Source organism: Myotis yumanensis, unplaced genomic scaffold (assembly GCF_028538775.1).
Source record: "Myotis yumanensis isolate MYYU_CA2020_CCGP unplaced genomic scaffold, mMyoYum1.0.hap1 SCAF_10, whole genome shotgun sequence".
Taxonomy (NCBI): Eukaryota; Metazoa; Chordata; class Mammalia; order Chiroptera; family Vespertilionidae; genus Myotis; species Myotis yumanensis.
The window spans coordinates 36,278,908-36,294,276 of NW_027223761.1; the positions used below are offsets into that span (position 1 = coordinate 36,278,908).

A 15,369-nucleotide genomic window follows, 5' to 3' on the forward strand; every position below is an offset into this window, starting at 1 on the left:
CTTAAATGAACATGAAATGATGCATAAACCTTGGTATTGCTATAGTTTTCATACACTATCAAGGATGTTACCCAGACACTGGGGATCATTTCTGTTTAATTTCTTCAGGATTTAATAACCTAAAATAGAAACATGCTGAGACATCACTCACCACTAACAGAAAAGTTGTGTCAACTTTGGCTACTCTCTCCATACCAACTCCCACCACCATCATTACCCCAAAGCAAAACTATCCAGTGAATATTATTACAGCAGTAGGAATGAGTAGGTACAGCCAGGGCCTTTCTGAACAGTGAGTGCTGCTCCCTTCATGACAGTGAGCCTGGTCACTTCTCTTTCTATAGAACATGCCGCGCCGGAGGGTCAGCGTTGCCGTGGTTCCCAAGTTTAATGCCCTGAACCTATCCAGTCAGCCTCCAAGCTCATCACCCATCCCCTCCTTACCTGCCCTGGTGAGTATGAACATGTTTGCCTGCTGACCCTATTTGACCTCTCCCTCAGACTCACTACCTAGGTGTGGGCAAAGTCAATAAGGTGAGTTAATTCCCAGCACAGATTCTGGGCTATGGGCTTAAAAAGCCCAATATAGATGAGGCTCCATGTCTTCCACTGCCCTGAGAAGAAGATAGTAAGTGGTATCCTTTTTCATGCTTAAACCACACCATCCAAGGTGGGTATGATTTTGTCCCACTCTGCAATGGGCTTCAACACCTGAGCTGCATTGTATAGTGGTAGAGCTGAGCTTTGAACCATAGGCTCTGATTCTAGAGCATGTATTCTTTAAAAAACAACAATTCATTTTATTTTAAATTTTTTATACTTTCAGTCACTTTCAAACACATTCAAATTTTACAAAGTTGCAATTTTGGCATATAAAAAATTGGGGGTAGGAACAAAATTTCTTCTAGAACTGGCTAAAGAATGTCACAGTGCTTTAGAGTTTGGACTTCAAAGTAACACCAGATCTGAGTTCCAACTATGATTTCCCCTTTTTAGCTTGTGACATTAGGCAAGTTATTTCATCTCTCTTTGCCTCACTTTTTCCTAAGCTTGAATTCTTAAACCCAATGTTATTCTGTCTTGATTCTTTGCAATATTGTTTATAACAATGAAAAGATGGAGACTACTCAAATGTCCATTAATAAGAGATTGGTTAAATAAATTATGACAACCCTACAAGGGGTTTCTATATGCAGTTGCTAAAAATGATGATTAGAATATAAATACAGAGTGGGGCAAAAGTAGGTTTACAGAGTTTAGTGTTATATTATTGTTTATTAATTATTGTATTATTTTCCATATGAACAACTATAAACCTACTTTTCCCTCACCCTGTATTTATTGACATGAAAAAATGTTCAAATTAGTAGAAAGGAGTTAAATACAATATATACAAAAACAGTACATACAATATAATTCTGTTTTGTAGTTTTTAAAAGTGGTTTTCTAGGTGTAGAAAGAAAATTCTGGAAGCATGTATGTAAAACTATTAAGAATGGTTATCTATATGCAAGGATAAAACCACAGGTGATTTTTAACTTCTTTTTTTTCAGGTTTTTTTTATTTCAAGGAAAATGATTTTAAATATAATAATGTTACATGAAATAAACATTAATATCTCAAGACAAATGATTTTAAATATAATGTTACATGCAATAAACACCAATTAATCAAGAAAAATGATCTTACATATAATATTACTTGCAATAAGCATTAATATTTCAAGAATGAAAGGATTTTAAGTATAATAATATTACTAAAATGTACTAACATAGTATGATATCATAACAGTTGTAGGAAATATTAAAAATCTTCAAATAACAGGATTACTTCTATTATATTTTAGTATATTTTCCCCCCTGGCTCTATTTTGGTTCATCAGTTTATGTTGTTCATTATATTCCACAAATGAGTGAGATCATAGGATATTTATCTTTCTCCAACTGGATTATTTCGCTTAGCATGATGCTTTTTTTTAAATCTTTAATTTCTTTATTGGTTAAGGTATTACAAATGTGTCCTCAACTCCCCATTAACCCCCAACTTCCCCCCTCCACACACACACTCATGCTCTCATCCCCCTGTTGTCCGTGTCCATTGGTTTGGCTTATATGCACGCTTACAAGTCCTTTAGTTGATCTCTTCCCCTTACCCCCACCCTCCCCTTCTTTCCCTCTGGGGATTGATAGTCTGATAGCTGTTTCTCTGTCTTTGGGTCTGTCCCTGTTCATCAGTCTATATGTTGTTCTCTATATTCCACAAATGAGTGAGATCATGTGGTATTTATCTTTCTCTGACTGGCTTATTTCACTTAGCATAATGCTCTCCAGTTCCATCCATGCTGTTGCAAATGGCAAGAGTTCCTTCTTTTTTACCGCAGCATAGTATTCCATTGTGTAGATGTACCACAGTTTCTTAATCCACTCATCTGTTTTTGGGCACCTAGGCTGTTTCCAAATCTTAGCTATGGTGAATTGAGCTGCTATGAACATAGGGGTGCATATATCCTTTCTGATTGGTGTTTCTGGCTTCTTGGGATATATTCCTAGAAGTAGGATCACTGGGTCGAATGGGAGTTCCATTTTTAGTTTTTTGAGGAAGCTCCATACTGTTCTCCACAGTGGCTGCACCAGTCTGCATTCCCACCAGCAGTGCAGAAGGGTTCCTTTTTCTCCACATCCTCTCCAACACTTGTTGTTTGTTTGTTTATTGATGATAGCCATTCTGGCGGGTGTGAGATGATACTGCATTGTCATTTTGATTTGCATCTCTCGTATAATTAGTGACTTTGAGCATGTTTTCATATGTCTTTTGGCCTTCTGTATGTCCTCTTTAGAAAAATGTCTATCTAGGTCCATTGCCCATTTTTTGATTGGATTGTTTATCTTCCTATTGTTAAGTTGCATGAGTTCCCTGTAAATGTTGGAGATTAAACCCTTATCGGTGATATCATTGGCAAATATGTTCTCCCATGCAGTGGGCCTTCTTTTTGTTTTGTTGATAGTTTCCTTTGCTGTGCAAAAGCTTTTTATTTTGATGTAGTCCCATTTGTTTATTTTCTCTTTAGTTTCCATTGCCCTAGGAGCAGTATCAGAGAAGAAATTCCTTTGGCATATGTTTGTGATTTCGCTGCCTGTGGATTCCTCTAGTATATTTATGGTTTCCTGTCTTATGTTTAAGTCTTTTATCCATTTTGAGTTTATTTTTGTGTATGGTGTGAGTTGGTGGTCTAGTTTTATCTTTTTGCATGTATCTGTCCAATTTTTCCAACACCATTTGTTGAAGAGACTGTCTTGACTCCATTGTATGCTCTTGCCTCCTTTGTGGAATATTAATTGGGCATAGTGGTTTGGGTCAATTTCTGGGTTCTCTATTCTATTCCATTGATCTATATGTCTGTTCTTGTGCCAGTACCAAGCTGTTTTAAGAACAGTGGCTTTGTAATACAGCTTGATATCTGGTATTGAGATCCCACCTACTTTGTTCTTCTTTCTCAGGATTGCTGAAGCTATTCGAGATCTTTTTTTATTCCAGATGAATTTTTGCAACGTTCGTTCTAGATCTGTGAAATATGCCATTGGTAATTTAAAGGGGATTGCATTGAATCTATAGATTGCTTTGGGTAATATGGACATTTTGATGATGTTGATTCTACCAATCCATGAACACGGTATGTTCTTCCATCTATTTATGTCTTCCTCTATCTCTTTTTTCAGTGTCCTGTAGAGCATGATGCTTTTAAAATCTATTTTGTCAGGTATGAGTATTGCTACTCCAGCTTTTTTTTTCTTTTCCATTTGCATGGGAAATTTTTTTCCATCCCTTCACTTTCATCCTGTGTGTGTCTTTTGTTTTGAGGTGGGTCTCTTGTAGACAACATATAGTTGGGTCATCTTTTTGTCTATTCAGCTACTCTACACCTTTTGATTGGAACATTTAATCCATTTATATTTAGGGTTATTGAGAGGTAGTTATTTATAGCCATTTTAATTCTGTATTAAAATGGTTTCTCTCTCTGTTTCTTCTCAGCAATCCCTTACAGCAATTCCTTTAGCATATCTTGTAATGCTGGCTTGGTGGTGATGAGCTCCTTTAGTCTTCTTTTTTGTCTAGGAAGCTCTTTATTTGACCGTCTATTTTGAATTGTAGCCTTGCTGGATATAGTAATCTTGGTCTCAGATCCTTGCTTTCCATTACCTTGAGTACTTCATGCCATTCCTTTCTGGCCTGTAGAGTTTCTGATGAGAAATCAGGTTTCAGCCTTGTGGGAATTCGTTTGTAGGTAACAGTGTTCTTTTCTTTTACTGCCTTTAAGATTCTCTCTTTGTCTTTAATTTTTGGCTTTTTAATTATGATGTGTCTAGGCATGGGTCTGTTTGGGTTCTTCTTGTATGGGGTTCTCTGTGCCTCCTGAACTTGTGTGACTTTTTCCTTTACTAGGTTAGGGAGGTTTTCTACCATTATTTCTTCAAACACCTTCTCTATTCCTTTCTCTCTTTCTGCCTCTTCTGGCACACCTACTATTCTAATATTGTTATGTTTCACATTGTCCCACACTCCCTTAAGATATCCTCCTGTTTTTTAATTGTGTTTTTTTTTCTTTTTGGTTCTCTAATTGAGTGATATTTTCAAGTCTGTCTTCTAATTCACTATTTGATCCTCAGCTTCCCCTAATCTGCTGTGTATTCCTTCCAATGTTTTCTTTATTTGTGATATGTCATTCTTTATCCTAGACTGTTCTTTTTTCATAGTTACTATATCTTTTTTCATACTGTTGAGCGTTTTAAACATCATTACTCTGAACTCTGTTTCAGATCAATTTCTTATCTCTGCTTCATTTATCTCTTCTTCTGGAGAATTCACTAGTTCTTTCATTTGGGGGTTGTTTCTTTATTTCCTCATTTTGGTTGTCTGTTTGGGTTTGTGACTATGTTTTAGATAGATCCTCTATACCTCTCAATCTCTAGTGCAGGACAGTGTTAAAGGCTGTTTCTGACTAATTGGATCAGGCAAAGACTCAAAGCCTCCATCTTGATGCCGTCTTATATTTCTAATAGAGGCCTAGTGTGCGATTTGAAATCACACAGCGCCACCCACTCCCTCTCCAGACCTTGAAACAGCCACAGCCACTGCTGATCAGGCCCTCCCCCAGTGCAGGCGCTCGGAGGCCCCTGCTGCCCCTGCCCCTGACACTGCACACATAACCTCCTCCTGTCCAGTCAACCTGTTACAGCATCCCAGTTAATTAGCATATTTCTCTATTATATAATATATAATAAGAATGTATTACTTATAATCAGAAAAAAAATCAATTTCAATTTTTTTAAACAAAGACAGTTCCTATATAACAAAATATTTTCCAGCTCCCCAGTCTTTGCGAACCTGCTTAATCCTGTCTAACACTTCTAATTCTTTCTCCAGTTGTTCCTCCATGTCCTCTCCATGACTAGCAGTACTCTATAAGGAAACAATCTGATATGTAAGCAATAGGTGAAGTAGATTCAAGTTCTTTTGTGCCAAGAGGTGGCAATAACTCATAAACCTCTTTCACCTCTTCCTGCCTTGAATGTTTCAATCATCTTTGAAATCAACATAAACTCCCAGATCATCCACTAAACCAAAGGAGCCTAAAAATTTTTTTAAAGGAGCTTAGGGAGGGCTACTTAGTATGCTTTAAAGAAACATACTAACTAGCCCTCCCTTAGCTCCTTTAAAAAGTGAGAAAATTTAAAGGACCTATTTCCCATACTATACTAAATGTATAAATGTGGTTTCCAAATATATTCCTTTAGGCGAGGGGCAACCAGGGCTATACATTCAAATGACGTGGGGCTAAACATTCCATGCTGGGGCCCACCCCAAGATTCTGGATTGGATCAGTACTTTCAAAAATCTCCCCCAGGTGATTTGAAGTGCAGCCAGAGTTGAGAACCACTGTTTAAATCAAATCCATTGCAACAAAACAATGTGATAGTCCTTGGATATTTGTCATAAGATGTTTATGATGGCTTGAGATTTTGGTAAGGACAGTCATCTCCTGAGAATTATATCTCCAGGGCTGTGATGGGCTTGCATGAATCTATCCCAGGGACCTTGGGATCTGTGTTTAGTAGGAGGCCCACTGGTATTTAATCTAAGTCAGTAAATGGGACAGAGAAAATGGATGACTCCCCTCCAGAACAGAGCCTCAAATGGAAACTCTCTTTGCTCAACAAAACTCAAAGAGGAAACGTAAAAGTTGCAAGTTGCATGTGCCCCAGAGGTAAACAACACCTAAGAAAGGAGGTCAGAGAAGGCCTGAGAAAAGAGTCAACATATGGTATCAAGTGAAGGTTAGAGTGTCAGGAGTGAGGAAAGGGAAAGAAGAGGAGCAACAGCCCCTCTACCCCAGTATCATCAGACACCCAGCAGCTCCAGTTTCTTCCTTCCTCTCTAATCCTCAATTCTCTGTTTCTGTTCAGTCAGAATCACCCAGTGGGAAAGGCAATCTACCTGTTGTCACCTCAACACTGCCTGCGCTTTTGGAAAAGTAAGTGTCTTTTTTTTCCTCTGAACTTTGGGGATCTCTGAGGAAAATCTCCTCAACTCACCTTTTCTCCCATCCTCACTCCCTAAATGCGATAGAAAGTAAATTAGGTTTTAGGAGAAATAAGTAGCACTCTGAGACAAAGATTTCAGACCTAGTTTGCAAAATTCCTAGACCAGGGAGATGCTATGGTATTGGTCAAGAGTACCATGATCTAAGGAGAGCCCATTGGAGATGGAAGTCTTCTCTGTTGGTTGGGACTCTTTGGGCTACAGATACAAGAAAACCCCAACTCAAAGAGGCTTAATTAAGTCCAGAGGAGGGGCTTCCCCAGATGTGGTACAGCAGGGCTCCAGCTCAGTCTCTCTACAATTTCCTAGCCTCTGCCCACTTTATATATTGACCTCATCAGCAGGCTTATGGCAAATGGCTGCTAATTCAGGTATTCTATCCAGACACATTATCTATAAGAAAAAAGACCACTTTCCCCCATGGTTCTTTCTTAGGAATGAACCAAAAGCCTTTCTTTTCAGTCTTCCTTATCTTGTGGACAGATTTGGTCCTTTTGTAAACCAATCACAGGCTTTGGGAATGGGATTGTCATCGTAGTATTAAACTATCCCCTAGAGATAGGAAGAGAGGCCCAGCTTTCCATAAAACAAAATGGCTTCATAAGAAAGAATAAATTCTCAAACAAAATCATGTTGCTGTTAGGAAGTAGGAAGGAGATGAGTATCGGATGAGCAAACACAAGCGTCTGCTATGCCCAACTTTTCTAGGCATCTTTACAATTTGTAGGTCTTTGCATCCTCAGTCAAAGCAAGGCAGGCTGTTTTCTATACACTCAGAGGAATTTGTAACTTGCCTTTCTAATTCTTTCATTTGCTTGTTGGAAAACATCTGGACAGCAGCTGCCACCTCTCAGAAATTTTCCCTTGTGTCTTTCTTTCCTCACTTGGTAGAACACACACCTATATTCTTCCTTCTTCCTTGCCTTGAGATAACTTTAGTCCTTTATTTTTCATTGCTGTTAGAATAGTTTTGCCTGACCAGATAAAAATGTCCATGTTGGGCCCCTTTGCAGTACAAACAAGTTCCCAAGATCCTCACCCCACGACTTACCAATGTTTTCAACCCCTCTCAGTACATCAACAACAAACCTATCCCTCCATGACTCACCCCACATTGGTCTTGAAGTTTTCCCAGCATTTCCTCTTTTTGCCACCTAACCCCGCATAAGCTTAGTTTCTTGACATTGTATAGGGTATTTTTGTTTATTTGTTTCCCTGTTTTCCTGATCACTATAAGGAAATTATACAGGGATGACAAACTAACAACCATGTGGACGTAACCAAGTTGACAGAATCTAACCAAGTCCCCAGAGTCATAGTGTCCATGGTCTCTGAATCTCTCCAGAAATAGTCACCTATGCCCTGAATGAGAAGCACACTAAAATTCTCCCTTCCAATCCTGCCTTTGGATGCACCAACCCCTTTTCCAGGAAGGTCCCCAACATGGCCCTGTTTCCAAGTCTTGGCTCACAGAGCTAAAAAGAGCAGAAGATTTATGTCCCCACTCTCCTCAAGGAACTGACAATGATGGGGCAGGGCCTGGACCCTGCAGGACTAATGTGCAGGCCAGCTGAGAACGTCTATCTGAGGCAGTGAGGATCATCAAGAACTTGAGGTAAACCTGGTAGGAAAAAGTGAGGTGCAAAACTGGGGACAACAGGCAGCAGCCCCAAATTAGAAGTGGCAATGAATTGAACATCAGTGGTGACAAATATGTCTGTAACTCATTCTTTTTTTAAACATATATTTTTATTGATATCAGAGAGGAAAGGAGAGGGAGAAAGAGATAAAAACATCAATGATGAGAGAGCATCATTGACCAGCTGCCTCCTGCATGCCCCACACTGGGGATTGAGTCTGCAACCTGGGCATGTGCCCTGACTGGGAATCGAACTGTGACCTTCTGGTTCATAGGTCGATGCTCAACCACTGAGCGATGCTGGCTGGGTAGCAGCTCACTCTTATGGGCTACCCAGAGAGATCACCATGATATATTACCTCTACTGTGGCTGACTCAACTGTTGGGAATACACCCAGCCAATGAATATGGCTGTAAAAAGAGGAGGGAGTATTCAAAGGAGGAGGGATTCAGGACTAACAGCAGCCTCCCCCATGGATTTCTAAAAGGTGCTAAATGATTTCCATCTGAATTCATGAAACTGGAAACATTTAACAGATTGCTCAGAGACTTAACAGTGAGACCATCTGTGAGTGAAAATAATTTCATGTCTTCTAACACAAATACAGTCAACTCTAGCTACCTTCTCCATATTGTTAAAGATTGTTATATTCAGCTTGATGTTAAAAAGATGTCACATTTCTCTAAGCATACAGTGACTAAACGAGAAGAGAAATGGCTAAGCAGGTGAAAGATGATGAGAAGGTAAAATTATCTGCAGCTAGTTTTTAGCAAATACCTACGCTGACTGCATGCCCAATGTGATTTGAGAAAATTCTGAGCCTTGTTCTTGTAGGCCACTTCCTAGTAAACTGCTCTTCATTTTTAACAAGGGGCTAAGAACCTGTAGACTTAGAGAAAAATAAGAAAGTGACACACGCAGTAGTCCCCCTGATCCATGCAGAATACATGCCAAGACCCCCAGTGGATGCCTGAAACTGTAGATAGTACTGAACCCTATATATACTTCTCTCTCTCTCTCTCTCTCTCTCTCTCTCAAACACACACACACATAATAAAGTTTAACTTATACATTTGCTTCTGTAAGAGATTAACAACAACTAAAAATAAAATAGGACACTTATAATATAATAAAAGTTATGTGACTGTGGTCTCTCTCTCATATTTTATTGTATGTACTCACCTTTTCACTTAAAGGAAGCACTTTACAGCTTCTCTTTGGCATATTCAAATTGCCAGCATCACTACTCTTGCATTTTGGGCCTGTTATTAAGTAAAATAAAGGTCACTTGAATACATGACAGTTGATATACTAAGTGATTACTAGTATAGGCCATAGCGTATACAGCATGGATACACTGACAAAGGGATGATTCAAGTCCAGTGCAGGATGGAACAGGACAATGTGAGATGTCATCATTCTACTCTGAACAGTATGCAATTTAAAACTTATGAATTGTTTATTTCTGGAATTTTTCATGTAATATTTTCAGACTGTGGTGAACTCTGGGTAACTAAAACCACAGAAAGTGAAACTTGGGATAATAGGGGACTACTATATATTTTTTAAAATTTTTTAATTAAATTTTTTTGAATTTACAGATTACATTCAATATTATTTTGAATTAGTTTCAGATGTACAGCATAGGGGACTATTATATTTAAAGTTTCATGAAGATTAAAGCAGAACAAAACTCAAGAACAGTTTCACAAGTAGAAGAACTATTTATTATTTTTCATTCTTTCATTTCTTTGACAATTAATGACCAAGGGCCAAGTACCTAGAATGCACTCAAGGAGCTCAAAGTCTAATGGGAAAGATGGGTGGGAAACAGGCCAGTGTAATATAATGTGATGGGTGACAGCGTAATGAAGTACAGGTTGCTAAGGGAACAACACACACAACAATCAGCATGACATTTTGTATTGTGGGAGGGAGGGCTTCCGAAAATGTTTCCTCTAGAAATTTACTTTTAAAGTGAAACCTGAAAGTTATACAGTTAACTAAGTGACCTAGAGGCTAACAAGGTTCTAGATATAAAGTGAGAAAGTATGAAGTCAAGGAATAATAATGATGATGATAATTACTCTGGCTGTTTCAAAAGTGTAGAAAAATTGCCAGTGTCTCACTTTATGCGAAGTGCTGTTTCCAATTGCTTTACATTAATGATATAATTTAATCTTTATAATAATCCCATAGATAGGCGTAGTATTAATATCCTTATTTTATAGGCGAGGAAACTGAAAATCAGAGAAATCATCACTTGCCTGAGGTTACATAGCTGATAGCAGAATTCATGCTCTTAACCTGTTAATAGGTTCTCCAACTGGAAGAATAGAAAGAAGTCCAGTATGACTAGAGAGAAGAGATGGATTTAAGAGCTGTTTTTGAAAGAGCTCTTGTGGAATGACCTGCTGATTGGCCAGGTGTTGAGTGGAAGGCAGAGAGTGGTGGGAGTGAGGGTATACATGGAGCCATTCACTGGGATCAAATAAGCCACACATATGGCTAATGTACAGGACTGGTTTATAAAAGGGACCATTATACTGATAAATCACTGGACAATTTTAACTATGATCTCTAAAACAACAATTTTTCTACACTTTTGAAATAGCCAGGGTAAATTGCTTAGAGGTTTCATATGACATCACATATGTACTGCAAGCAGCTCCCCTTTGCAGATAGTATTCTGGAGTGAATTAGCCCTCAATCAACTAGCAGTGGGCCCCAGGAATCTGGGACTGAGTAATAGGGAGTAAGGAAGCTTTTGTAGCTCAGGTCCCCTGGGTTGGTCTTGTCTGAGGGAGCTGTGGCAGTAGGAGTGGCTTAGAGACATTGCTGAGACCAAGAAGGTAAGATGTGTCCATTGGTAAGTGTTGTAGTCACTTTCAAATATTATTTACCACGTGGAAAAAATAGACTTTAATATACCTGCTGGTCAAACACATTTTGACTAAATTACGCTCATGTTACTGAGAGCTGAGCATCATGAAAAACACTGTTGACTTGGTGGACATGAGAGAACAATAAGCCTCATTGTCATGAATCATCCACGCCCCCCCGCCCCCCAAAAAAGCATACAAAATTTCGGCTGGGAATAGAGGCCACAATCTATGAGCATTTGGCTGAGAAATCCCTAGGGTGGGCACAAGCTGTGTGGGCTCAGCTCCAAGTTTACAGGCATGAATAAAGATTCCTTCAGCTCAATCCAAACACTGGGTTTCAGGGAATAGCCATTTACAGCGAGGACCTGCCCATTTTATAAGATCAATAGGCAGGGACTGGATGAGCCACAGTAAAGTCAATGTAACTCAGCAGACATTTAAAGGCACTTATTGCCAAGCACCATTCCAACTCAAACAGTCTCTTCCCTGCAGTCACAGTCACATGGAGAGATGGGCATGTAGATAAAACATAAAACCACCCCATCTCCAAGTTATGCTGCAACAGAGATGTAATGAGGGCACAGAGGGAGGGAGAGATCAACTTTAACCACAGGGTGTGGGAGAAGGGAAACACTGCAAAGATGCCACAGAGGAGAAGGTATTTGAGCTGAGTCTTAAAGATACACAAGGAGAAACTTCCAGGTTGTTGGAGAAGATATTTCAGGAACTGTAAGCTCAGTCTAGAGGTCAGGATATAACTGCAAACGTTTCACATAGTGTGTGTTCCTCCTACTTCCCATCCTCCCCAGTATTAAATCAAGGTTTTCCTAACCTCTCTCTCACTCTAAACAAGCAACCTTTAAAAGAAGGGCCAAATCATAAGCCATGACTCAGCTTATGAGCAGGCATGGCCTCACTTAGCCCGTTTCCTGGAACCCCTCACACTGCTCAGAGCCCCAGGAAAAGACTTCTGTTTGAACAGAGGGCTCATGGAGCTGTGGAAAGTGTACTTTGACATGAAGTTAGAAGACCAAGGAGAGAGTTCCAGCCAGGCCCACCAACCACCAATAATGTGAACGTAGGCAAGTCACTTACTCATCTTGAACTTGGTTTCTCATCTTTCATATGGGAAAATCCCCCACATGGGTTGCATATAGAGCAGTCAAGAGAATGGGCAAATGTTAGCCTGCATAGGATCAAATTTGAGCTCTATCAAACACTGTTTGATCTTGGGCTGGTTATTTAACTTTGCTGAGTTTTGGTTTTCTTGCCTGTCAAACTGAGAATAATAGTATCACTTATCTTATTGGGTCACTTTCTTAAGTGAGACCTTATCACATAGCCTGACACATAGGACAGATGTTAGCTCTTCATATCAGGAAGGTCAAGTGAGAGAACATATGTGAAAGCACGTTAAGAACTAAAGCCCCATAGGTGAGTTGAGTTGAACAGGGTGATCAAGTCAACCTGGGAGATCTGGACCCTGGACAGAAGATCCACATGTTAAAAAGTTGTTGAAATGGGCTTCCTCGCTTTACTAGGGGCAAGTTTTAGTCTCTACAGAGCACCTGAGGGCAATGAAAGTTTTGTTTACTATCACTTGGTCAACAAAACTTTAAAGTTCTTGAGTGTTTTATGGCACAATATACACACACTTGAAAAATTTATTAAAACAATTTTATGTTAATTTTACCATACTTTAAAGTCACATTTAGGGTTCCTCTGATTCTGGAGTGTCAGAGAAATCTATGTCAAGTTCTCTCTTGAAGATATAAATAATCCCCTGATAATTTATCAGCTTGGATTTTATTTTTAGATTAGGTTTGAAAGAACATCAGATTGCTACCAAACTCTACCAATAAATTCAGTGTATAACTAAGAATAAATAGTATCATTTGTTGAGTACCATATTGCAGGAAATTTACTTATATTTCTTCATTAATTCTTACGCTACCATCTTCAGGTATAGAGTATTATCCTCATTTGACAGTTGAGGAATCTGAAGGTCAGGATAGTTAAGTAATCTGCACATGTTGGAGCTGGGGTTTGAACCCATGTTTGCCTCAGGAGGGTTCTTCTTCCTATACTATATTGACCTCCTTCAGACACATTTATCATTAACCTCTAAGGTTGACAGCTGTAGATAAAAGAAATTAGAAGTCTGATACCAATACTTTACTTCTAATATAAACATTTATTTAATAAAATAATTACTTTCCCTGCCTTTGGCTGTAGCTATGTTTTTTCTGCTCTTGTTCCAATTGTTTGGACAAATAGGAAACTGCACATTAGGCAAAGATCACATGGAAGGGAGTGGATAATGTAATTTGCAAAAGGAGATAAGTTATGAATAGATGATATTTTTAGAGTTTTATTTTTCTTGTTCACAATGGGTTTTGGTTTCCAACCTGATGAAATGTAAAGTTTACAAGGTCTGAGGAAAACTAAGAGATGAGGAGAATATATAAGCCTCACTCATAAAGCTTGTCTGAGGGGTTGGAGAGGGTGGCAGCTGTGACTTTCAGACTCTTGGCTGAAAAGCTCTGCTCACTCTTCTGCCTTACTTGAGGGTTCCTCCTTGACATGACTCCTGTTGGGATGCTGGTGACCTAGGAGGGCTGCAGAATCTATACTGTAGTGAAGGCATGGCTATCAGGATACTTCCTTATACCTTGTGATCCCATACCTCAAATAGGCTCCTAGCACTGCCCAGCCATCCTACTATAATTTTCTAACATGTCTGTCTCCCCCCGCCACACACACACACACACACACACACACACACACACACGCTCTCACTCACACACACACACACACACACACACACACTCTCTCTCTCTCTCTCTCTCACACACACACACACACACACACACACACACACACGACTCCTTTATCCCTTCTCCTCTCTCCTCAAGCCTTCCTAGGCCTCTCTACCTCACTCTCAGTAGATGACCTTGTCTTTCACCTTATAGAGAAAATTTAATCTATTAGATAGTAGCCCTCTCATCTTCCTTCACCAAATACCCAACCTGCAGCCTACCATCCCCTCTGTTATAACCAAGGAGAAGTTTCTCAATCTTTTAAAAGATCTGTCTCTGCTTCCCTTTTCATATAATTTGTTCCTTTGGTTATCCTCTTTCTCTCATCCCCTCTACTGGATCATTTCTATCCACATTCAAATGTGCTTTCATTTTTTAACCCACTTCTTTAGCTATGCATTCCCCCTACACACTCTTCTATTCCTTTTCCTAGTCAAATTGTTGTGTCTATGTCTTCCCCCTTCTCACCTCCCATTCTTTACTAAGCCCATTTCAATCTGTCTTTGGCTTCTGCCATTTCATCAAAACTCCTCTTGACCTTCATATTATCAAATCTAAGAATCACTTTGTACTTATCTGACTCGGACTCTCAAAAGTGTGTGTATGACACACAACTCTCCCTCCTTGGCATCCTCGCCTCTCTGCGCTCCCAGGACTTCATGCTCTCCTGGCTTTTTCTCCTACTTCTCTAACTGCTACTTTTCAATCTCCTCTGTCACTCCTTTTCCACCTGAGCTAAGGACAAAGATGTCTATGGCTTGGTCCTGGGTCCTCATCTTTCCTCATATTATTTCCCTAGGCTTTAAATATCATCTATATGATATGATGATGATACCAAATGAATTTCTTCAGTATTACCCATCCCCTGGTTTTAACTATCATCTATATGATGATAATACCAATATAATTTCTTCAGCCTTTGGTATATCCAACTACTACTTGATATTTCTACTTAGATGCCCCTTGTCCAAAAGTTACTAGTAACTCCTGCCTTACTGCCTCCTTTCAGTTCCTCGAGCATCTCTGCGTCTTTTGTGTCTTATGGTCTTCATACATCCTCTATCTAGACCAGTGGTCGGCAAACTCATTAGTCAACAGAGCCAAATATCAACAGTACAACGATTGAAATTTCTTTTGAGAGTCAAATTTTTTAAACTTAAACTATATAGGTAGGTACATTGTTATTAACTTAATTAGGGTACTCCTAAGGCTTAGGAAGAGCCACACTCAAGGGGCCAAAGAGCTGCATGTGGCTCTCGAGTCGCAGTTTGCCGACCACAGATCTAGACTGACATTTCCTCTGTTATAGATATAACTAACGACTTCTCATCTTTTAAATCTGTGCTTCATTACACCAGCTCAGGCCTTTTCTGACCACTCTGTCTAAGCAGATTCTCTCATTACTTTCTGTCACTGTACACAGTTTGT

The 15,369-nt window shown here is 39.3% G+C and overlaps 1 protein-coding gene and 1 long non-coding RNA gene across 10 annotated transcripts in view; one reads left to right on the forward strand and one right to left on the reverse strand.

Annotated features, from left to right (window-relative positions):
* Positions 1–15,369, reverse strand: part of LOC139017210 (uncharacterized) — a 163,030-nt gene that overhangs the window by 99,822 nt on the left and 47,839 nt on the right. The window lies entirely within an intron of this gene.
* Positions 1–15,369, forward strand: part of IRAG1 (inositol 1,4,5-triphosphate receptor associated 1) — a 110,916-nt gene that overhangs the window by 84,684 nt on the left and 10,863 nt on the right. For all 9 annotated transcript variants that reach the window (XM_070425297.1, XM_070425300.1, XM_070425298.1 and 6 more), the window contains 2 exons: positions 345–452; positions 6,462–6,529. In XM_070425297.1, the coding sequence (XP_070281398.1) occupies positions 345–452; positions 6,462–6,529 (176 nt within the window). The remainder of the gene's footprint in view (positions 1–344; positions 453–6,461; positions 6,530–15,369) is intronic.